This window comes from Haematobia irritans, chromosome 2 (assembly GCF_050003625.1).
Source record: "Haematobia irritans isolate KBUSLIRL chromosome 2, ASM5000362v1, whole genome shotgun sequence".
Taxonomy (NCBI): Eukaryota; Metazoa; Arthropoda; class Insecta; order Diptera; family Muscidae; genus Haematobia; species Haematobia irritans.
The window spans coordinates 42601686-42625386 of record NC_134398.1 but is presented as its reverse complement, the minus strand read 5'-3'; the positions used below and the strand labels follow the sequence as shown (position 1 = coordinate 42625386).

The following is a 23701-nucleotide window of genomic DNA, read 5'->3' as shown; positions in this document are numbered from 1 at the left end:
ATAGGTTCAAAAGCAGTTCTTGTTGTTCGCTCTGAGACATCTTCATTGGAACAGTGATTTTGTTCTTCTTCCTTACATTTCTAGATTGAGGCTGATTCATTTGCCTACTCTTAGGAGCCGAAGGACGATGTTGGGCTCCATGATGATGTATGGGCTAGTTTGTGGCGATATTCCATGCTCTGAATTGATATCTAGGATTATGATAAATGTTCCTTTTAGGGCATCTAGGAATTACCAGTTTCTTTTAATTAATTTTCAACGTTCGAATTATGCTTCTGTGGAGCCTATTCGTAGGATGTGCATTAATTTTAATTCAATCTATCATATAGTTGACACTAACTTAAGTATTGATATGGTGAAGTCCAGAATTTTAGCATATTTGGATAACTAATACATTTGTTTTATTGAATAACCTAATATTTTGTCTTGTTTTGTAATTTACCCGGCTGATGAGTTCTTCTCTGTAGCTGGTTAAATCCCTCTGCCTCCACCCCGCCATGGTCCGGATCATGGTGTGTACGCTGTCGCTACGTCATGGGGACGAGGCCCTCACGGTCGGAAGGGGCGGGAAAGTTGGCGATGGGACAGTTCGACTGTGACAACCGTACTACAGAGGACTATGATCTTGGCTGTTAGACTGTAGGAACGTAGATGTAGTCTAGTTCTTGGACACATGTTGGTATTTTCAGAATTTTAGTCGAGTGTCGGATGAGATTGGATCTTGATGGTGTAACAATGCACTGCGTGTATCTTCCAAACTATCGATTTAACATATGAAGGAACAGTACAACTGGGATGTGTCCAAAGAGATTTGGTAGTAAATCAAGACGGTTTGAAAGAACACGACCGCTACGATTTCAAACCCGGATTTAAAATTAGGAATTAATCTGCTTTGCAAACCTTTTGTTTGCGGCTGTGCCTTAATTAGAGAAAAAATCACATTTTTACGCAAATACACTACATTTTCTAAAAATGGCATTATTTGTCGCTTTATCACTCCCGGGTCGTTTAATAAACTGAGATCGCATTATTCATCTTGGTGGAATTCGAGAGTGCTTTTACAACGGCCAGAAAAAAACTTACATGTATCTGCGCCTAACTTTTGGTTAGGTGCTCGTGTACTATTTTTCTAATGTCTAATGACTCAGTTCCTTTGCCTCTCAGGTCCTAGCTGCGGTTAAAGAACTAGTAGTTGCTGCTTTGATCATCTCCCACAACTTCCACTCGGAAGAACGATCATGAGGTGGCGCGGTAGCACATTGAAACGGCAATCGGTGTTGTCCATGAAGCATTCCTAATTGGACATCTCGCTATGTATTTAATTTTTGTAAGCTACAGTGGGCACCCATAATTCCATTGTGGTATCCTCGTTCACCGTGTAAACTTTGGAGTTATCAAATAGGCTTGTGAAGGGTATACCTTCCTCTTGACGTTGCCTAAAAGAGAATGCCAATGTTTGTGCATCATAGCACAAATAGTTTATGCTCGCATTCTGACGTTCGGATGGCTGGAAGAATTTCGATAGTGTACTTAATGGTTAAACCGAAAGTCGATATCAAGTCCGACAGACAGAAAGAAATCTGGTCCGATAGACAATGGGCTACGCATACTTTGCGATTGTGTTTTGAAATGATCAATTATAAGACGAAATCGCTCCCAATACACTGGATATCTGCCATCCTATAGTTTGTGTGACTTTTTCAACATTTGTATGCCTTTAAATATATTTTTGTGAGTTTACAATTGGGATTTTACTGTGACAATGTACATGGACTGATATTTACTAGACATTTTTACTCTACCCACCTTACAATACATTCACAATAAGAAACGTTATTTATTATTGTGAATAGCGGCGACGTCGAATGTTTACATTTAGATAAACTCGCCCCATTCATGCTGTTTTGATCTGTCAAAAGCTTATGACAGTCACAAAAATCACCGTAGACCTCGTAAAGGAATAGAAATTTTGCAGGTGTTGTATATTTTATAAAAATTCCAAAGAAAATCAATAAAAATTACAACAAACTATTTACAGAACAAAAGATAACTTCAAAATGGAGCAAATGGATATGGAATTAAAGAAGGTATGTACGATTTACTCTAACAAATGGACCATCTTCACATTGTGAGTCATAAAACCAATGTGTCCTGGTGAATTTTTTTCCCATCTTTTCCAGGCATTCACCGAAATGCAAATTAATAAAATTGAGACAACCAAAAAAATGAATATGATTGACATGAAATGCGACATGGTAAAGACGGGTAAACAGAAATATCAACTAACAGAAAAAGGTACCAGTGACCTAACAGATGATACCAGGTAAGAAGGACTAGTGGAATCATTTTCACGAATCATCATTAACAACTAATCTTCTTATAGAGTATACCTATCGGTGGGCCGTATGTTTGTCCTGACCAGTGTCACAGATATGCGTAGTGATTTGAAAGCCAAACAGGAAAAATGTGATAAGGCCATTGAATTGTTGAGTAAAAAGAAAGAATTTCTAGTGAAATCGCTGAAAGATCAAGAAGATGGTTTACGTGAACTAGTCCAGCAGCGTAAAGAGGCCGAAGCTACCAAATAGAATCACAAAAAACATACACAGCTAAAACCAGCTCCCGCTACTCATTGTCTTTAACTTTAATTTGTTTGCATTTAGCTTTTAACAAGGAAGTAGAACGAACAATATATGTGGTATTAGAAGCAATACTCTACTACTACTACTACTACTTCTACAGGATCCGATGTCATTAGACCTATCGATCGGATAGAATGTTACACACAAATATCTATTAAATTATTAAACATCAAAGATATACTAAGATATTAAAAAACAACATTCATTAATTTTTTCTAAAATTGTCGCCTTTATTTGTGGTTACGTTTTTACAAAATCATCCAAGTTAAAATTAGCATAAGACACAAATTCATTGCCTAAATTTCTTTCGTGTTGTGGTTGATATTTGCACTTTTTAATACCAGGCAAGCTGTTGATAAGCCATGGCTCCACAATTTCTCCAGAGCAGAAAATAATTTTTCCTTCAGGTTTTAATAGATTTTTTATAATTTTCGATATTTTTGTAATGCACTCCTCTGACAAAAAGGGTGGATCGGCTATAATCAAATCAAAGCTATGCCATAAATTATGTAGATAATTCTCACTGTTGGCCTCGTTGAAATCGTAGAATACAAAATCTTCGCCGTATGCCGAGAAGCGTTTATCAAACTCGAATATCATAACTAAAAAGAAAAAAATACTTGTATTAGTTTGGGTTAAAAACGCTTATACTTTGGAAGGTTATGGATGTTCAATCTCACTTAATATTTTTCAAATAATGGAAACAATCTACCTGACGTTTTTACAATGCCCAGCCTCCTAATTTTTCGAATTTTTTGGCTTCTTGAGAATTTATTTGCAAGATTAAGCCTTGGATTATTCGATTGGGACTTTAAAATTTGTCAGTTAGATTACGGTCAATAACGTTTTTAAAGAAAGGTCGATAAGTTCAGTTAAAGTCGATTTTAATTGATGCATGTTGCAATAGATCTTCCGAAATCACAGGAGTCGGTTGTGTTATCATCTGGTACCTTATGTCTGATTCTATGGTAAGGGAACACCATTTGAGAAATTCTCGGGGGGCTGAAAATCCCCCACTGAAACATTTTTATGCTCGGTCGACGCCTGAATAGACCTCATGATCGTTCCAATATGCAACCAAGGGCCACATGACACGCGTCATATTTCTTTCTTACCCAGCTAAACCAGCCCGACTTACCACCAAATCACTCTGGACACACCCCACCTTAGTCGCAGATCGATCTGGCTACAAACTGAAGTACAAAGCGTATAACATAAAACTGGATGAAATCACAATAAACTGTTACAACAACCTCATGATCGTCACAGTGGACATTCCAACCATTTCAAAACTATGTGTCGTGCCAATCGAAAGACTCTTGGAATAGCGTGGTGCCGTAACCCCAAAAACGAATGACTATCACAATAGAAATTGCATGGTGTTAAGAAACTAGAGAGCTTAGGGAGCAGATTCAAATGTAACGGACCAATATTCAGTTTTGTCATCGCAGATTAAAGTTTAAAAGACCATATTTGTGAAATAAATCCTTGAGATGAGTTTATAATTACTATGGTACTATTCCCTATTCTTACCGTTTTCATGTATTTCCTTAATTGTTCCATATAATGATGGACACGATAATAAAGCCATTCTATAGTCTTTGGAATTGCCCAGGAGTTGTGATGCGACACCGCCAATGATCTCTTTTGTACTTTGACTATACCAAAACTGACTGAGTTGCTAATAAATTAAAAATGATGATAATTGATTTCTATTCCATTTATTATAAAAAATAATAATAAATAATAATATATGGGGGACTAACCCAATCTTCCTCGAATTCAGCATCTTTGCCGGCTTTCTTTTCTATCTTCTCCAATTCTTGTTGTTCTCGTTGGGCTTTTTCCGCTAGAAATTGCTGAAGAATCGCCATTGTGTCGGCAGGAAGGGTAGTAACATCATCATCTTCCATGTTTTGTTTAGTTTTTCTGGCAAACAAAAATTGTTACAAAGTAAACTAGCACGTTTTGAGAATATTAACAAGCAATGTTTTGTTTATTATTGTGAATGGTATGCCAAATGGATATGACACGCAAGCCTTGGCAAAGGGTGGTACCCCCTCTAAAAACAAAACATTTGTGCGCAAAGTAATTCACAGTCCAATCAGAATGAAATAATAAAAGGTAGGATTACAAACACAACTTTACAAATCCAATATATTTGGTATTGGGGAAACTTAATGGTCGGTACTAAGTTCGGTTTCCGCAGCCAAATCCCATACAAACCAAAAATGCGAAAAACTACCGAATTATTTTTCATTTGTGGTACTTTGTTTTTTTTTTTTCGAGTTGATAAATTGACGTAATGCGCTTTACAGACTATCAGTTATTCCGGACGACAGTGCTCGTGTCGAACATATCCCATATATTGTGCGCATTATAAGTTAAGTCCGAAGGCATAATCGATACTACTGCATGTTTATGGGATCGATAACACATTTACCGATTATTTAGTCATCGCCGACAAGTCGTATCGACCCGACACACTGTAAGATTCTTTACAAACACCGACATTCCGTCCGGAATAACTGATAGTCTGTAAAGCGCATAAAGCGCACAGTCCCCAATTATATCGTGTTAAATCCTTCCTTAGGTTCCCTGCCAGCATTTCAAAGTTCCGTTTCATCCTCATCGCTACCACAGACTCGTGAGTGACACTACAACAATCGCCAACTGTGATGCGATTGTTGTCGTCGTTCTAAATTTATTTAAAAAGGCACCTAATAATTGCACTCATGCAAAACTTTTTTGTAGTAACTTGGCGTGGTACAACTTCTCAAAAGTGACGGCGCTTTTCCGACGAGTTTTGGATTGTTTTCGACGTGGTGGGGATTCTCAGAAGAGCCGTCAAATTCAAAAAATGTTGGTCGGGATCATTCTTTTATTAATGCATAAAATTATATTAAATGTGATGTGATAGTCTTATAAATGTTATATTTGTAAGAATTTATAAATGTTTAATGAAATTAATAAACCACTAAAGAATCGTGTTTTACTTGACCACAATGATTCTTTTACAACTATCTTAAAATGCACTTTTTCTGATAGTTTGAAAGGGCTCATATTGGGCTCGTTCTTATCTAAAAAGGCACCTAATAATTGCACTCATCCGATACTTTTTTGTAGTAACTTGGCGTGGTATAACATCTCAATAGTGACGGCGCTTTTGCGAGGAGTTTTCAAGGCCGAAATTTCAAAGCAAAGAGTTAAGCGGCGTGTTCATTGTGTGTCGGCCTTTACGGCATCATCAAGTTGAGAAGCTGTGCCTTGCTAAATTTCCTGCCACAATGTCGATTACAACAACCTTTTAATTCAATAAGTTGGCTTGGTACAACTTCTCAATAGTGGTACATCGTCTTAATAGTGACACTTTTCTGATGATATTTAGATATCGCGTACGTTATATGTTAATGTCAAAATAAAAGTTAAAATGTGGGAAATATTATTATTTGAGTTGCACAACCACCTAACGTATGCATATGAAGCATGAATTTGACATAACTTTTAACGAAACTTAAACGAATCTACAAACGAAAAACAATCTAAAATATGGACGAGGAATTACCCTGCCAACATTTTTTGAATTTGGGGGCGCTTCTGAGAATCCCCACTACGTCGAAAACAGTCGTATACGATATCTAAAACTTCTCGGAAAAGCGCCGTCACTATTGAGAAGTTGTACCACGCCAAGTTACTACAAAAAAGTATCGCATGAGTGCAATTATTAGGTGCCCTTCTGGATACATTTATAGGGACGCCAGTAAGAGCCCCTTCAAACAATCAGACAAAGTGCATTTTAAGATAGTTGTAAAAGAATCGTTGTGGTCAAGTAAAACACGATTGTTTAGATGTTTATTAAAAATTTATAAATTCTCATAAATATAACATTTATACGACTATCACATCACATTTAACATATTTTTATGCATTAATAAAAGATTGATGTTGAGTTACAAGTTGAAGCTACATGTTGTAGCGTCTATCAGCCAGTGCTTTTATTCCCAATGGAGGCAGCGTGTCTGGAAAAATATTAGAAAAACTATCACTTTATTCCATTTGGAAAGTCAAAAATTGTTCACCAATATACCTTTCACAATTGTAAGCGAAATAACTATAGGGCTGTTTTCTTTTTGCACTGGATGCAACATTTGTATGGGCTATCCAGAACATCGTTGCACTGGTGTTCTATCCAGAACATCTCATCAGTGCAATTCGCGCCGGTGTTGCCAGAATGTATTTGGATAAAGTGACGCTTCTTCGATTCACAATAGCAATTTATTGTTACTATTTTACCGAAAAACATGAAATTCAAAGTGATACAGTGTCATAAATAATCGCAGCAGTAAATATTTATTACTAATTGAAGCATTTCATACATTAAAAATGCAAGATTTCACTTCTTTTCTGTGATTGTTTTTAAACAGCTGATGACAGTGTTGCATATTTTTGGAGATGTCCTGGATAAACGAATACTCTGTTTTATTTTAGTCCTTAACGGCTTAGCATATCCAGTGCTAAAAGAAAACAGCCCTTATGTTTTCAGCACTTCATTGTCATTTTTATTTAAATAAATTATAAGAAGCTAGTTGTGCTCGGTGTTTCTCAAAATATAAAATGGCTCTTGTAACAATAGTGATGGCAAAATACTTTCATGCGAATAGTGATGGCAAAATACTATCACAGTTGGCGATTGTTGCAGTGTCACTTACGAGTCTGTGGTAGCGATGACGTTGAATTGGAACTTTGAAATGCTGGCAGGGTATTGAGGAAGTTGAAAAAACATAAAGTCCTATCCTTTAGTGCGTGGAACTTAAAAAACATAATAAATAGTGCAGATGCGAGGAATTCAGCAAATCCATTGGTGTTCCGACGAGTACTGTGTAACTAAATTCGAGAATCGTATTCGTCGGCGCATTCGAATATAACGTATGCACTTATGACCGGATGGTATGCAATTCTACCTTCAGCACGTTGCATTTTCCAGTAAAAAGCTGAGTGCTATGTTCAGTTTCTAAGCTGAAAATCAGCTTGTTTTCAGGGTTACTTTTTCAAATTAATTAGTTCAGAAATATAAAATGATTCGCAATTAATTCCCTGTATATTTTCCATCCACTATTTGACAAGACTTGATAAAAATATAATCGTCTTCATATATATTTTTGTACTTTTAATTAAGTGTTTTGGTGAAAAAACCGAACATAGTACTCACCTAAACTACGAAAACAAAACTAAATTCTTAAGGTGAGTACTATGTTCGTTTTTTTTTCACCAAAACACTAAAAAGTACAAATATAATTATGAAGACGATTATATTTTGATCGAGTCTTGCCAAATAATGGATGGAAAAGATCCAAGGAATTGAATACAAATAATTTTATATTTCTAAATTAGTTAATTAAAAAAAGTAACCGTGAAAACAAGCTGGTTTTCAGCTCGAAAACTGAACATAGTACTCAGCTTTACCCATTGCCATTCGATAAATTCGCCAACCGCTTTTTGCTAATAGTGTGCAAATTTCCCAATAAACACAAACGTTTGAAAAATGCTAAATTTCAACAATTTTTCAAACATTTTTTCAAAGGATTAGGGTAATATTCAAGTTGAGAAATTGTTGAGAAAATCGCGTTCTCAACAAAAAACAGACATTACCCTCAACAGTGAAATTCAACACATTAGCAATAATATCTCAAGTGTTCTCCTCAAATTGAAATACATCGCTACTCAATAATTTCTCAAACAGTTTTCAACAGTGAGAAAAATAAAAAATTAGCATTGTTGCGAATACTTTCAAACCACAATTTGTATGAAATTCAATCCTACCCAATAAACACAAACGTTTGAAAAATGCTAAATTTCAACAATTTTTCAAACATTTTTTCAAAGGATTAGGGTAATATTCAAGTTGAGAAATTGTTGAGAAAATCGCGTTCTCAACAAAAAACAGACATTACCCTCAACAGTGAAATTCAACACATTAGCAATAATATCTCAAGTGTTCTCCTCAAATTGAAATACATCGCTACTCAATAATTTCTCAAACAGTTTTCAACAGTGAGAAAAATAAAAAATTAGCATTGTTGCGAATACTTTCAAACCACAATTTGTATGAAATTCAATCCTAGTTCTAACTGAAAGTCAATACTAAATTTCTAGGGATTTTGTAAATTTTATTATTTTTTCGTTAACAAATATAATAATCTTAAAAATAACATTAATAATATATAAAAATAATAATATAATACCGATCAAAATGTAATTATCTTATTAAACGTATTAATAAATAAAAATATGAATACAACTTTAAATATCTTAAACATTTTTACATGTATAATTCCATTTCCTCCATAATGTTGGTGTCAAATAACTATTAATTAATATGCTGGCAATTTGAAATAATTACTATCGAGGAACTTGCTGGCTTGTGTGTTAGAATAGATTCCAGCAAGAGGAAATCACTAAATATCAACCTGATGACGGGATGTAAATTGATGTAATGCACATTTTCATCCAGAAGTTCTTGATATAGGAATTGTTGCACTTTGTTTTAGTTGGTTGCACTTTGTAAGTTTTCTGAAAACTTTTCTTTGTTGTTTCCTTCATTGGTTTTTCTTCGGCCAACATCTTCCAAGAATATACCATCCAATGATTTTAGTTTTCTGCAAAACAATCGAGTTTTGTGATTTCCATTATGTTTTCATTTCACTTTTTATTTTGACTTACCAATTTGTATTTCGTATTTCTTCCAACTGACCACGTACTTCGTGATTTCCTCAAGAACGTTGGAGTTACAAAATTGTTGTTATTAAAATTCTGGCAATTTTCAGGAACTTGATGACCAGATAATTGGAATAAATTTCCAGCAATTTCAATTCACAAAATAACAAATTAAACCGATGATGCGATGTAAATTAAACTATCGATGTGATGCGAATTATCATCCAGTAGTTGTTGATATGGAAAAGCATAAATACCAAGTTTGTTTGGTTGCACTTTGATTTATGGAAACTTTCTCTTCTCGATAAGCCACTACCATTGTTCATCGGCCAGCCTCTTAATGTGTCCAAGAACCAGCATCCAAATATTTTAGTCTTCTGCAAAGAGATTTGAGTTTAGTGACTTCCTTAAAGTTTTCATTTCGTGTTTTAGTTTTACTTACCAATTATTATAAGCAATTTCAATTGATTATTAAAAACTTTCCACATTTTTGTATTTCTTCTACGAACTTTGTTGTCCAAAGTAGTATTGAAAACCATGTGGTTTTTTCGTTGCATTTCAGGGTTGTGTTTTGTCAAAGTTTTCTCCAATTATCTTCAACACATTTTCAAAGTTTTCGTCAACATTTTGCCAAATTGGTTGTAATTCGCAAACTACTTGAAGATGTATTGAAGATGAGCTTTTTCAAGTCAAGTTCAATTTATGTTGAAAATTATATTTACCCTCAAACTGAAGAGGTGTTGCATTTGAAAAACGCTCATCCTGTGTTTATTGGGTTTGGACAACAAAGTTCGTAGAAGAAATACAAAAATGTGGAAAGTTTTTAATAATCAATTGAAATTGCTTATAATAATTGGTAAGTAAAACTAAAACACGAAATGAAAACTTTAAGGAAGTCACTAAACTCAAATCTCTTTGCAGAAGACTAAAATATTTGGATGCTGGTTCTTGGACACATTAAGAGGCTGGCCGATGAACAATGGTAGTGGCTTATCGAGAAGAGAAAGTTTCCATAAATCAAAGTGCAACCAAACAAACTTGGTATTTATGCTTTTCCATATCAACAACTACTGGATGATAATTCGCATCACATCGATAGTTTAATTTACATCGCATCATCGGTTTAATTTGTTATTTTGTGAATTGAAATTGCTGGAAATTTATTCCAATTATCTGGTCATCAAGTTCCTGAAAATTGCCAGAATTTTAATAACAACAATTTTGTAACTCCAACGTTCTTGAGGAAATCACGAAGTACGTGGTCAGTTGGAAGAAATACGAAATACAAATTGGTAAGTCAAAATAAAAAGTGAAATGAAAACATAATGGAAATCACAAAACTCGATTGTTTTGCAGAAAACTAAAATCATTGGATGGTATATTCTTGGAAGATGTTGGCCGAAGAAAAACCAATGAAGGAAACAACAAAGAAAAGTTTTCAGAAAACTTACAAAGTGCAACCAACTAAAACAAAGTGCAACAATTCCTATATCAAGAACTTCTGGATGAAAATGTGCATTACATCAATTTACATCCCGTCATCAGGTTGATATTTAGTGATTTCCTCTTGCTGGAATCTATTCTAACACACAAGCCAGCAAGTTCCTCGATAGTAATTATTTCAAATTGCCAGCATATTAATTAATAGTTATTTGACACCAACATTATGGAGGAAATGGAATTATACATGTAAAAATGTTTAAGATATTTAAAGTTGTATTCATATTTTTATTTATTAATACGTTTAATAAGATAATTACATTTTGATCGGTATTATATTATTATTTTTATATATTATTAATGTTATTTTTAAGATTATTATATTTGTTAACGAAAAAATAATAAAATTTACAAAATCCCTAGAAATTTAGTATTGACTTTCAGTTAGAACTAGGATTGAATTTCATACAAATTGTGGTTTGAAAGTATTCGCAACAATGCTAATTTTTTATTTTTCTCACTGTTGAAAACTGTTTGAGAAATTATTGAGTAGCGATGTATTTCAATTTGAGGAGAACACTTGAGATATTATTGCTAATGTGTTGAATTTCACTGTTGAGGGTAATGTCTGTTTTTTGTTGAGAACGCGATTTTCTCAACAATTTCTCAACTTGAATATTACCCTAATCCTTTGAAAAAATGTTTGAAAAATTGTTGAAATTTAGCATTTTTCAAACGTTTGTGTTTATTGGGAAGTAGTATTGAAAACCATGTGGTTTTTTCGTTGCATTTCAGGGTTGTGTTTTGTCAAAGTTTTCTCCAATTATCTTCAACACATTTTCAAAGTTTTCGTCAACATTTTGCCAAATTGGTTGTAATTCGCAAACTACTTGAAGATGTATTGAAGATGAGCTTTTTCAAGTCAAGTTCAATTTATGTTGAAAATTATATTTACCCTCAAACTGAAGAGGTGTTGCATTTGAAAAACGCTCATCCTGTGTTTATTGGGTTAATTCAATGTGTACGCAATGAAACTCTGCTAAATAGCTGAACATGTAGCGTTTGCGTCGTAGTAAACGCCTTGAAAAGCGTCGCTATTAATTTGACACTAAACTATTGTGAATGGTTAGGTAAATTTTTTCACAATTCTGACGTGTGATTCGTGTGCGTAAATATTAGCTTTCGATTTCACGCGGATAAATTTTGTATTTTCTAAGTCGAACGGAAGAAAGTAGAATTTTACGGAATAAAATTAAAGTATTAAAAAGACACATCCGAACTAGCAAATGTAAGTTGTGATAAAAATAATACAATAATTTGAAGAAAGTCGAGATGAATAAAAATTTACTTTACCGTGATTCCTATTATTACTGGTCATGGTGTTGGATAGCCTTTTAATTATTTCTTTGTGTTTGTTTAAAAGTGCAAATAACTATTTTTTTTATTATAAATCAAAGACCATTTAATTCAATTTGTGTTACCAAATTTACTACGTGGATATAGTCACAATAGGATATTAATCCAGTTTTTTTAGAAGGGGGAGAGTTTCCAAGTTTCTATTGTCCTTAAAAAAATGACCCATACCATTGACCCTACTGTCTTCTTTCAACACAAAAAGTGAAATCTGTGCTAAACTCACATATTATTAAATAGGTCAACGAAATATCGCAAGTCTTGGATAGTAAAAGCTTAGCTACTATTAATGGTATGTGGCCCAATTACCTAAATTACAACTTCCTAAATAGATGGGGGCCCTTATGTTTTTTTCTCTCATAACACAAGTCTGTATTTTATTCGACGTACAATAATTTAATTAAAGTGAAGCAACTGTCAACTGGCCTTTTATCTGAACTTTGGAGTTTGTACTCGCTTCAAATCCAGTTTTTAATTTTATTTATATATTTTATATTAAAGGGTAGTCTCACATATCATGCAAGTGTATGTTTGTTAAGGCTTTTCCATTACTTCTGTGTTTTTAGCTGCCCTGTGATGATGGGGGAAACTCAATGCAATTTTGAAGAATTTATTGAAATTGTACATAGAGAAAAAATGCTTTAGTACATATCAGATCAATGGATTTCTTCAACGTTATTGGCATTTCTGATAATATAAAAAAATATTTGTGCAATTTTAACAAGTCCGCTTACAAAGATTATTTTATTTTATATGTTATTTTTAAATTTCGTAGAGTAAGCCGATTGTAAAGGAAGTCGATTTCAAAATTGGCTTAAAATGGAATTTTGTTCATGAATTTAGCATCACATAGATGCTTGGCTCCAAAAAGCTCAAATTAAATTAGGAGCTACAAAAAGTCGCCAATTTTAGAAATCTGTTAAACTCGATACGTTTGGCCTAAATACCCTCCATACGCTACGGTATTAACATTTCCAACGAGTGTTTTAAATTTGGAAAAATATAGCGCTTGGTGCCAAGTCGAGTGGATATAGTAGTTGGAACATAAGTTCGTAGTCCGATCAATTGTACCTTGGAGAGGCAGTAGGTGCGGATGTTTCGTCATTATGATGAAATATCAATATTTTATAATATATGTGAAGTCTTTTGTTCAATTCGTAGTTGAACCACTCTTCAGTCAGTAGATGTCGATCACATCTTGTGGAACAATGACCATCACCTTTCCGGTCGATTGGGCAGTCTTGACTTCCTTCACTTACTGATTCGAGTTCTGCTATGTCCCCAGTGTTTACCGGTAGATTTATGTTCTATATGGACCTCTGTTGCTGTGATATTATCATTCAAGTTCAAAGATTGCTTATGTATTTTTTTTTAAATGGGCTGAAACCTGAGAATACTACTTAGTGTGAGCCCGAGCGCTATTATGATGAACGAGATTTTTTTTTCATTCCATTCAGCTTCGAATCGGTACAATATTTTGGCGCGCGAATATCTCTATAGGAAACAACTTTGAAAATCCCTAAACACAATTCTGAAATTGTCTCACTGCCGTTGTCATTATGCTGTCGATGGTAAACCCTTCACCTGTTAAGGAGCACGGAGACGGATGCAGCCCGCTGTTTTTCTGGGTCTTGATCACCGGTATGTTCCAGTGGTTTCCCGTTTCGTCGAATAAACCGCCTTGAACACAACGTGTTTAAATGAAGAGAATACTGTGGATGCGGCAAAAGTACGTAATCTAATTGGCCGTAGCGAGTGAGAAAAAATGAGCCGGTTCAACTTCTTTGAAGCGAGTTCGGCACTTTGGAGAACGTTCGACCGGTTCAGCTCCTTGTTTCTATTGGATGTTGATCTCCAGAGTGCACCAGGGGATTGTCGGTTTTTCGAATGTCAGAAAGCGAAGTGGAAAAACCCTCGGAGTACTCAGAAATGGTCTTACTCTTGCGCTTGTGGTCATAAGTAACTTTTGTTTACGCCTAAATTTCCATGAGAATCCGCTATTGCAAGAATAGCTAACGAACTTTTAGACATTATAAGGGATAGCTGTCATCAAGCTCTGCTGCCAATATTTAGTTAGAGTAAATGGAATATATGGAATTTATTTGGTCTTAACTGTCATTTCATTGCAAACGTCTGCGATCACCTCAATATGAATTTTGCAGATTTTTTTAATTTTTACACGTAGAGAAATTTGCGAAAATTGTCACCAAATATCTGGTCCTAACATTGTCCCATACAGCATTGCCGTTACTGGCTCTAAAGAGCCAAATTGGCTCCTTTTTAAACTGCTATCCTATTTCTAGCCCTTTCTTATGTTGGCTCCAAATTTGACTCTTTAATTTTTCTGACTCTTTTTGGCCCATCAGGTTTTTTCCCAACTAAAGTGACTAAATTGAAGGCCCTATCAAAGAAAAAGCAAAGCAAGATTGTTGTGTTGTATCAAAATTGGGTGTACTAATTATGTTAATGAACAAGTAAGGAAAGTCTAAAGTCGGGCGGGGCCATATCACATCCGTCAAATGTGTTGGGTGTTATAATAAAGGTTTGTCCCAAATACATGCATTTAAATATCACTCGATCTGGACAGAATTTGATAGACTTCTACAAAATCTATAGACTCAAAATGTAAGTCGGCTAATGCACTAGGGTGGAACACAATGTTAGTAAAAACAAGTATATACGGCCGTAAGTTCGGCCAGGCCGAAGCTTATGTACCCTCCACCATGGATTGCGTAGAAACATCTTCTAAACACTGCCATCCACAATCGAATTACTTAAGTTGCGGTAACGCTTGCCGATGGCAAGGTATCTTAAAACCTCCTAACACCGTCTTCTAAATTGTATTGTGGTATATATTAAATCAAAAAAGATCGATTAAATACGTATATAATTCAGTTTGAAAAAATTTTCTACAGACATAAAATTTTGGCAAAATGTTCTATAGAAATAAAATTTTAACAAAATTTTCTATAGAAATAAAATTTTCAAACAACTTTTTATAGAAATAAAATTTTGACAAAATTTTCTTTAGAAATAAAATTTTGACAAAATTTTCTACAGAAATAAAATTTTAACAAAATTTTCTATAGAAATACAATTTTAACAAAATCTTTCTATAGAAATTAAATTTTAACAAAAATTTTCTATAGAAATTAAATTTTAACAAAAATATTCTATAGAAATTAAATTTTAACAAAATTTTATGTAGAAATAAAATTTTGACAAAATTTTATATAGAAATAAAATTTTGGTAGATTATTTTTGGCTCGAGTGGCAACCATGATTATGAACCGATATGGACCAATTTTTGTGTGATTGGAGATCGGCTATATATAACTATAGACCGTTCCACATTTGAACCGGATCGGATGAATTTTGCTCCTCCAAGACGCTCCGGAGGTCAAATCTGGAGAACGGTTTATATGGGGGCTATATATAATTATGGACCGATATGAACCAATTTTGGCATGGTTTATAGAGACCATATACCAACACCATGTACAAAATTTCAGCCGGATCGGATGAAATTTGCTTCTCTTTGAGGCTCTGCAAGTCAAATCTGAGGATCGATTTATATGGGGGCTATATATAATTATAGACCGATGTGGACCAATTTTTGCATGGTTGTTAGAGACCATATATTAACGCCATGTACCAAATTTCAGGAGGATCGGATGAAAATTGCTTCTCTTTGAGGCTCCGCAAGTCAAATCTGGGGATCGGTTTATATGGGGGCTATATATAATTATGGACCGATGTGGACCAATTTTTGCATGGTTGTTAGAGACCATATATCAACACCATGTACCAAATTTCAGCCGGATCGGATGAAATATGCTTCTGTTAGAGGCTCATCAAGCCAAATCTGAGGGTCCCTTTATATGGGGGCTATACGTAAAAGTGGACCGATATGGCCCATTTGCAATACCATCCGACCTACATCAATAACAACTACTTGTGCCAAGTTTCAAGTCGATAGCTTGTTTCGTTCGGAAGTTAGCGTGATTTCAACAGACGGACGGACGGACATGCTTAGATCGACTCAGAATTTCACCACGACCCAGAATATATATACTTTATGGGGTCTTAAAGCAATATTTCGATGTGTTACAAACGGAATGACAAAGTTAATATACCCCCATCCTATGGTGGAGGGTATAATAAAATCCAAAATTTGTTCCATAATGGATCTGTTTGCCATTCTATGAATGCAACTAACAAGCCGCATTAAAATGCATACGAAATGACGTCGAACAAGTACAACGAAATATTTCAAAAGTATTAAACGTCAAACACGGTTTAAGGAACATAAAGGCATTTTCGAAGTACCGGAACATAAAATCTTGAATCATAGTGGTGATACCAGGTAGAATGTATTATGTCAGAAAGTTTGCTCAACGATGAAGAAAAAATAATAACATTTTTCTGAAAACCTTAACAAAATTCAGCCATACATGGTCCCTCGCCCGAAAAAATCAATTTTAATTTTTTTTGGTATACGTCATTGTATTATAGACAAATTTAATAGACTTTTTAGTAAGGAAAAAATCTTAAAAAAAAATCCTATAAACCATCGTTTTCTTTCTAACAAAATTCATTTTTAAAATTTGCTCTTTTTCAAAAAAGTCAGCTGCAACGCTGCTCCCATATACATTTTTCAGATCTTTGGCAATTTTTTTAAACTGATTGAAGAGTTTTTTAGAGTTTTGGATTTCCCTACCGATTTTTCCACTCTGGTTTTTGGTTGGTTTTTCTCAGTTTTTTACGTTTTTTGAGGATTCTTTGTATCAAGGTCGATTATAACCATAATCAAAATTAACTTTTGTTATATAGGGCAACACCAACAATCAATTATATGCTATTAAATGTGCCGTACATGTACATTTGAGTTTTCAGTGTACTGTCCGTACCGTATACTTATTCCATTGACCTAGCATAATAAAGAATATGGGTAATTGGAATAAGCCAATCGAAAGTCAATCGATATTGAAGAAATATCTAAACCACCACCATGGCATCACACACATACGTTTGTACATAAGAGCTATCAAACCGCATGAAATATTTATTGCTTTAATTATTAATTAAAACTATGTGGATTGTATATACTCCATGAAAGTGTTTTTGTGGTATGTATTATAGGTCAAATATTTGATGAAAATTTGTGTCAAAACTTTTCCAAAAGCATTTTGGAAAGAACTCTAGAAAATGTTCACACAATATTACTATGTGATGGGTGGACACAGGGTTTACAACCCAGTCCAAGGACTGCAAACCCCCATTTGGAGTATGCCTATTTCCCGAAAAACTCGAAAATAACAACTTCAAAGAGCTACAACAACAACAACAACTATGCGATGCACAATCTTCCATCTACAGGTTACCAACAAATGCCAACAATTATATTACCCTAATCCACAGTAGGGGTGAATGTCATAAATATGACATAGCAAAATATTTTAATGTACATAATTAGGCACTTCACAAAGAATGGCAATATTTCTGCGATTAATATCAATTCACTTGTATATAATTTCTTCTGTTTTCATAACCTTCACTACTACTGTGGTAGAGGGTATAATAAGTTTGTGCATTTGTATGTAACGCCCAGAAGGAGTAGTCATAGACCGATCTTATAACATACCCGATCGTCCTAGATTTAAATTTTGAGTCGATGTAGCCATGTCCGTCTGTCTGTTGACGTTTTTTTTTTGTGCAGTCCAGCTCACCGTTTAAGTTCGATAGTTCTTAAATTTGGTATAGGGTCTTTTTCCGGCACAAAGACTCTGTTGATTTTAGAAAAATTTCGATTCAGATGGAGATATAGCTGCCATATATATTTATCACTGATCTGGTCATAAACGACGCATTTTTAAACCGATGAAATAAAATTTTCTATAGAAATACAATTTTGCAAAAATTTTCTAAAGAAATAAAATTTGGACAAAATTTTCTATAGAATTAAAATTTGGACAAAATTTTCTATAGAAATAAAATTTTGACAAAGTTTTTTACAGAAATAAAATTTTGACAAATTTTTTTATAGAAATAAAAATTTCTTTCTGTTTTGTTATTGTTGGTTTTGTTCTTTAAGCATTGTTGTTGTTTTTATTGCAGCTTAAAATCATACATTGACTAAAGTACAAGTGTAGCTTAACCAACAGAGGAAAAGAATGTTTGTCAAATTTATTTGGGCAAAGCCCTATAGACTGCAAGATGGTTGGATGGATGCACGTTTCGGTATTACAACATTCCTCATCAGCATCCTCTACTTGCAGCAAAACTATCAACCAATTATCAGAATAAATTCAGGCAGTTCATTAAACCCAACAATGAACCACACTTTTTGTTTTGTTATTGTTGTTTTTAAGCTGCAATAAAAACAGCAACAATGCCGAAATAAAATTTTGCAAACATTTTCTCTAGAAATAAAATTTTGTCAAAATCTTCTTTCTACTATATAAAAATAAGTCGGGTTTCCATTCCTCACGCAATAACTCCAGAACGCACCAACCGATTTCCACGGTTTTGCGTTCGTCTCGGTCTCGGGCTCCGTGAGGTTTATAGCAAAAAAATGCAAGAAAAGTTTCAACGCCATCTCTGATGCAACTCCAGAACGCACGAACCGATTTCCACTGTTTTGCATTCGTTGGATAGGTCTCGGGCTCTATGAGGTTTAAAGAAAATCTTTTTTACATGCAGTGCACATTATAAAAATTTATAATTTGAATTCATTGCAGTTGCTTTTGTTATAAAATAATTTTATTTTTTTCGGAGAAAGTAGAGGGTAATCATGTGGTGAAAATAGGGTATCTCATTTTTTGATATCTGGTGGGAGAGGGGGACATCCCCCTTGCCCGACGTTTTCAAAATTTGGCCAAAGTTCTCTGATTTGGGTGAAATTTCCAAGGAAGGTTGGAGATGATGTCTAGACAAAGATCCGCTACTTTATTTTTCGATATTTTGTCGCGGAGGTGGACCCCACCCCTTTGTACAACTTTTGTTTAAAGTAAAAAGTACTGTAAAAAAACAAAAGTTCTTTGATTTACTTGCGATTTACAGATAACACGCCGTGAGATTACGAATTTATTATTGGGTAACCGATGTTTTTAATATTTGGACAGGAAGGGACCGACCTCCCTCTTGCCCGACTTTCTTAAAATTGGAACAAAATTTTCTCGAAATTTTCAGGGAAGATTGAAAGGGGCGTCTAGGCAGAGAACAGCTACTTTTTTCGATATTTGGTCGAGGACGGGGGCCTACTCTTTGTCCGACTTTTTTTTTAAAGTACAGTAAAAAAAAACTAAAATTTGTCGACTTAATGAAATTTTTCCGGAGAACTTGGGGGAGATTATGAAATTTATATGAGGTATATGTTTTTTTAATATTTGGTCGGGGATAAATAAAAGGGCACAGGAAGCCCTCATTTCTCCTCAAGTACATACCGTGAAACAATTAAAATTTTCCTATTTACTTGAAATTTACAGAGGATGTGGGGTAGGTTATATTATTATAATGGATATCCGATTTTGTGATATTCGGAAGGGAAGAGGGGCCTCCCCTTGCCCTGATGCTTCAAGATTGGGCTTATAATTTGCTTGATATTTCCTAGGACGTCTACACAATATACACTATATCATTTTTCGATATTGGGACGGGGAGGTAGACCTCCTCTGAAACTGGAAAAAACTAGAATTTTCAAGTTTACTTGAAATTTACAAAGGCCGTAGGGGAAGGTTATGAAATAAATATGGTGTACTTGATTTTTTGGTATTTGGACGGGAAGCTTCTCCTTGCCCCACACTATGAAACTTGAAGGAAAGTTTACAGAAAGTTTCTTGGAATTTGCAGAGAAAGTGACGTCCCTTTACAAAAAAAAAGGAGCAAAATCTAACCTTCTTCGTTTTACTAGAAATTGGGAGAAGATGATTAAATTTATACAGGGTACATGATCGATGTCTGGTTGGGGAAGGGGAATAGTGAAGTTGGGTAGTTTGTGAAATATGAATATAGGGTACGTGAATTTACGATATATGGTCGGGGAGGAGCGAAGAAATAAAATTTGCAAAATTTTTTGAAAATAGAAAGTCAATTGTCGATAAATGGGAACTCAGTGCATAATTTTTCCACAGGCTTCTGCCAGACTTTTTTAAGTAAAAAAACTTAAATTTACATGAAGTTGACAGGCAACGTAGAGGGTGCTCAATTTTTCGTGTCCAACACTTTAACAAATATGCTAAATTTTTAAGTACTTTTACTTTTCCGATCATTTGGATTATTTGAGGAGATGTATACCTCACCTTGACAAACCAAGCGTGAATTCATATGAAATGTTAAAGATTGTCCAACGATTTGAATACAGAACAATTACAAAACAAAAAATTAGTTGAAAGGGAACACCCCATACCCGACGTTTGTTATGCTGGTTCGTTTTACATTTGCATAACCGCCCTATTTCTGTATATAAACGAAAACGCAAGTAGTGCGATTTTTTTGGAATGCACGGGACACGTGTTTGGAAACCATGAAATTTTGCAAAAATTTCTATTTTTGCAAAAATTTTCTATTGAAATAAAATTTTGCAAAAATTTTCCATAGAAATAACATTTTGCAAAAATTTTCAACAGAAATAACATTTTGCAAAAATTTTCTATAGAAATAAAATTTTGACAAAAATTTTCTATATGAGTAACATTTTGCAAAAATTTTCTATAGAAATACAATTTTGCAAAAAATTTTCTATAGAAATAAAATTTTGACAAAAATTTCTATAGAAATAAAATTTTGACCAAATGATCTACAGTCGACTCCGCTTTAGCGCAATGCGCTTTACTGAAAAACCTCGGATAACTGAAATCGATCGCATTCCCCAGTTGTTTTTTCTGTCCATTTCATTTAAATTACTCCGCTTTAGTGAAACTCCGCTTAACTGAAAAAATCGGATTACTGAAAAGTTTTTTGTGTTCAAATGAGTTTCGTCACATTAGTATGACTTCGCTTTACTGAAAATGCCACATTCTCGCTATTGAGAGAGAGAGTACATTTTCTTCTCCGTATTGAGAACGCTTTATTTCAAGTGAAGATGGCACTTTCAAAACAGTTTAAATCACTCTGTAAATAAAATCAACTGAAAGGTAAAATTGTAGATGGCACACACACGGAATCAAACACCTTGTTTTTATTATTTTATGTACATAGCATTGGTCATAAGTTCGGTTAACTGAAATTGAGTGGATTTTTTTCCAGTTATACGGAGTCCGCTTTACTGAAACTTTTTCAGTTATCCGAAGTTCGCATTACTGGAAGTTTTTTTCAGTTATCCGTAGTCCGCTTTAGCAAAAACTTCGGATAACTGAAATTAAATGGCTGCATTTTTAACGTTTCAGTAAAGCGGAGTCGACTGTATAGAATAATAATATTTTTAACAAACATTTCTATAGAAATAAAATTTTCTATAGAAATAAAATTTTACAAAAATCTTCTATAGGAATAACATTTTGCAAACATTTTCTATAGAAATAAAATTTTGACCAAATGTTCTATAGAATAATAATGATTTTAACAAATATTTCTATAGAAATAAAATTTTGCAAAAATTTTCTATAGAAATAAAATTTTGGAAAAATTTTCTATAGAAATAAAATTTGCAAAAATTTTCTATAGCAATAAAATTTTGCAAAAATTTTCTATAGAAATAAAATTTTGCAAAAATTTTCTATAGAAATAAAATTTTGCAAACATTTTCTATAGAAATAACATTTTGCAAAAATTTTCTATAGAAATAAAATTTTGCAAAAATTTTCTATAGAAATAAAATTTTTCAAAAATTTTCTATAGAAATAAAATTTTGTCAAAATTTTCTACAGAAATAAAATTTTGCAAAAATCTTCTATAGGAATAACATTTTGCAAAAAAGTTCTATAGACATAAAATTTTGCAAAAGTTTTCTATAGAAATAACATTTCGCAAAAATTTTAGATATAAAATTTTGCAAAAATTTTCTATAGAAATAAAATTTTGCAAAAATTTTCTATAGAAATAACATTTTACAAAAAATTTCTATAGAAATAACATTTTGCAAAAAATTTCTATAGAAATAAAATTTTGCAAAAGTTTTAGATACAACATTTTGCAAAAATTTTCTATAGAAATACAATTTTGACAAAAATTTTCTATAGAAATAAAATTTTGACAAAATTTTCTATAGAAATAAAATTTTGACAAAATTTTCTATAGAAACAAAATTTTGCAAAAATTTTCTATAGAAATAAAATTTTGACAAAAATTTCTATAGAAATAAAATTTTTCAAAAATTTTCTATAGAAATAAAATTTTGCAAAATATTTCTATAGCAATAAAATTTTGCAAAAATTTTCTATAGAAATAAAATTTTTCAAAAATTATCTATAGAAATAAAATTTTGCAAAAACTTCCTATAGAAATAAAATTTTGATAAAAATTTCTATAGAAATAAAATTTTGCAAAAATTGTCTATAGAAATAAAAATTTGCAAAAATTTTCAATAGAAATAAAAATTTGCAAAAATTTTCAATAGAAATAAAATTTTGCAAAAATTTTCTATAGAAATAAAATGTTGACAAAATTTTTTATAGAAATAAAATTTTGCAAAAGTCTTCTATAGGAATAACATTTTGCAAAAAATTTTTAAAGAAATAAAATTTTGCAAAAATTTTCTATAGAAATAACATTTTGCAAAAATTTTCTATAGAAATAAAATTTTGCAAAAATCTATAGGAATAACATTTTGCAAAAATTTTCAATATTCAATTTTGCAAAAAATTTCTATAGAAATAAAAATTTGCAAAAAAAATTCTATAGAAATAAAAATTTGCAAAAATGTTCAATAGAAATAAAATTTTGCAAAAATTTTCTTTAGAAATAAAATTTTGCAAAAATTTTCAATAGAAATAAAATGTTGCAAAAATTTTCTATAGAAATAAAATGTTGCAAAAATTTTCTATAGAAATAAAATTTTGACCAAATGTTCTATAGAATAATAATAATTTTAACAAACATTTCTATAGAAATAAAATTTTGCAAAAATTTTCAATAGAAATAAAATTTTGCAAAAATTTTCCATAGAAATAAAATTTTGCAAAAATTTTCTATAGAAATAAAAATTTGCAAAAATTTTCAATAGAAATAAAATTTTCCAAAAATTTTCTATAGAAATAAAATTTTGACACAATTTTCTATAACAAAAAAAAAAATGTTTGACAAAATTAAATTTCAAGTCTAGGGATTTTGTAGAAGTCTAACAAACTTTGTCCAAATCGGGTCAGATTTTAATATATGTGTATGGAAACATGGACCTTTATATAGTGCACTGAAAATTTAGATCTACAAAGTGGTTCAGGGTATATTATGGTCGGCCCCGCCCGACTTTAGACTTTCCTTGCTTATTTTATTTTCTTTCTTTTCACATTGTTTCTTCTTTTGGGTTTGCTATGGACAATATAAACAGGCAAGTA

At 32.8% G+C, this 23701-nt stretch overlaps 3 protein-coding genes and 2 long non-coding RNA genes across 6 annotated transcripts in view; 3 read left to right on the top strand and 2 right to left on the bottom strand.

The window, feature by feature from the left end:
* Positions 1 to 1874: 1874 nt before the first annotated feature.
* On the top strand, positions 1875 to 2863 carry Pfdn1 (prefoldin subunit 1). 2 transcript variants are annotated; one of them, XM_075293884.1, is made up of 4 exons: positions 1875 to 1975; positions 2039 to 2087; positions 2181 to 2323; positions 2384 to 2863. In XM_075293884.1, the coding sequence occupies exons 2-4, from the start codon at positions 2058 to 2060 to the stop codon at positions 2586 to 2588; spliced, it is 378 nt and encodes a 125-aa protein (XP_075149999.1). In that variant the 5' UTR covers positions 1875 to 1975; positions 2039 to 2057; the 3' UTR covers positions 2589 to 2863. The 2 variants fall into 2 exon arrangements, with proteins under 2 accessions (XP_075149999.1, XP_075149998.1); XM_075293883.1 differs by having other exon boundaries at positions 1933 to 2087.
* On the bottom strand, positions 2848 to 4650 carry LOC142224074 (protein-lysine N-methyltransferase CG9154). Its single transcript, XM_075293882.1, has 3 exons — positions 4409 to 4650; positions 4176 to 4323; positions 2848 to 3244 (listed from the first exon to the last, which is right to left on the bottom strand). Exons 1-3 carry the CDS (start codon positions 4553 to 4555, stop codon positions 2883 to 2885), a joined length of 657 nt encoding a protein of 218 aa, XP_075149997.1. The 5' UTR covers positions 4556 to 4650; the 3' UTR covers positions 2848 to 2882.
* Positions 4651 to 8788: 4138 nt separating this feature from the next.
* LOC142227501 (uncharacterized) lies at positions 8789 to 10090 on the bottom strand. The gene is made up of 3 exons (XR_012719867.1): positions 9799 to 10090; positions 9363 to 9733; positions 8789 to 9298 (listed from the first exon to the last, which is right to left on the bottom strand). It is a non-coding gene; the product is annotated as an uncharacterized LOC142227501 (long non-coding RNA).
* A 44-nt stretch (positions 10091 to 10134) lies between these two features.
* Positions 10135 to 11222, top strand: LOC142224072 (uncharacterized). The gene is made up of 3 exons (XR_012719019.1): positions 10135 to 10212; positions 10278 to 10648; positions 10713 to 11222. It is a non-coding gene; the product is annotated as an uncharacterized LOC142224072 (long non-coding RNA).
* Positions 11223 to 11924: 702 nt separating this feature from the next.
* The window catches only part of Kr-h2 (transmembrane protein 33-containing Krueppel homolog 2), a 31006-nt gene continuing 19229 nt past the window's right edge, over positions 11925 to 23701 (top strand). The window contains exon 1 of the mRNA XM_075293879.1: positions 11925 to 12084. The gene's annotated coding sequence lies outside the window, so the exon portion shown is untranslated. The remainder of the gene's footprint in view (positions 12085 to 23701) is intronic.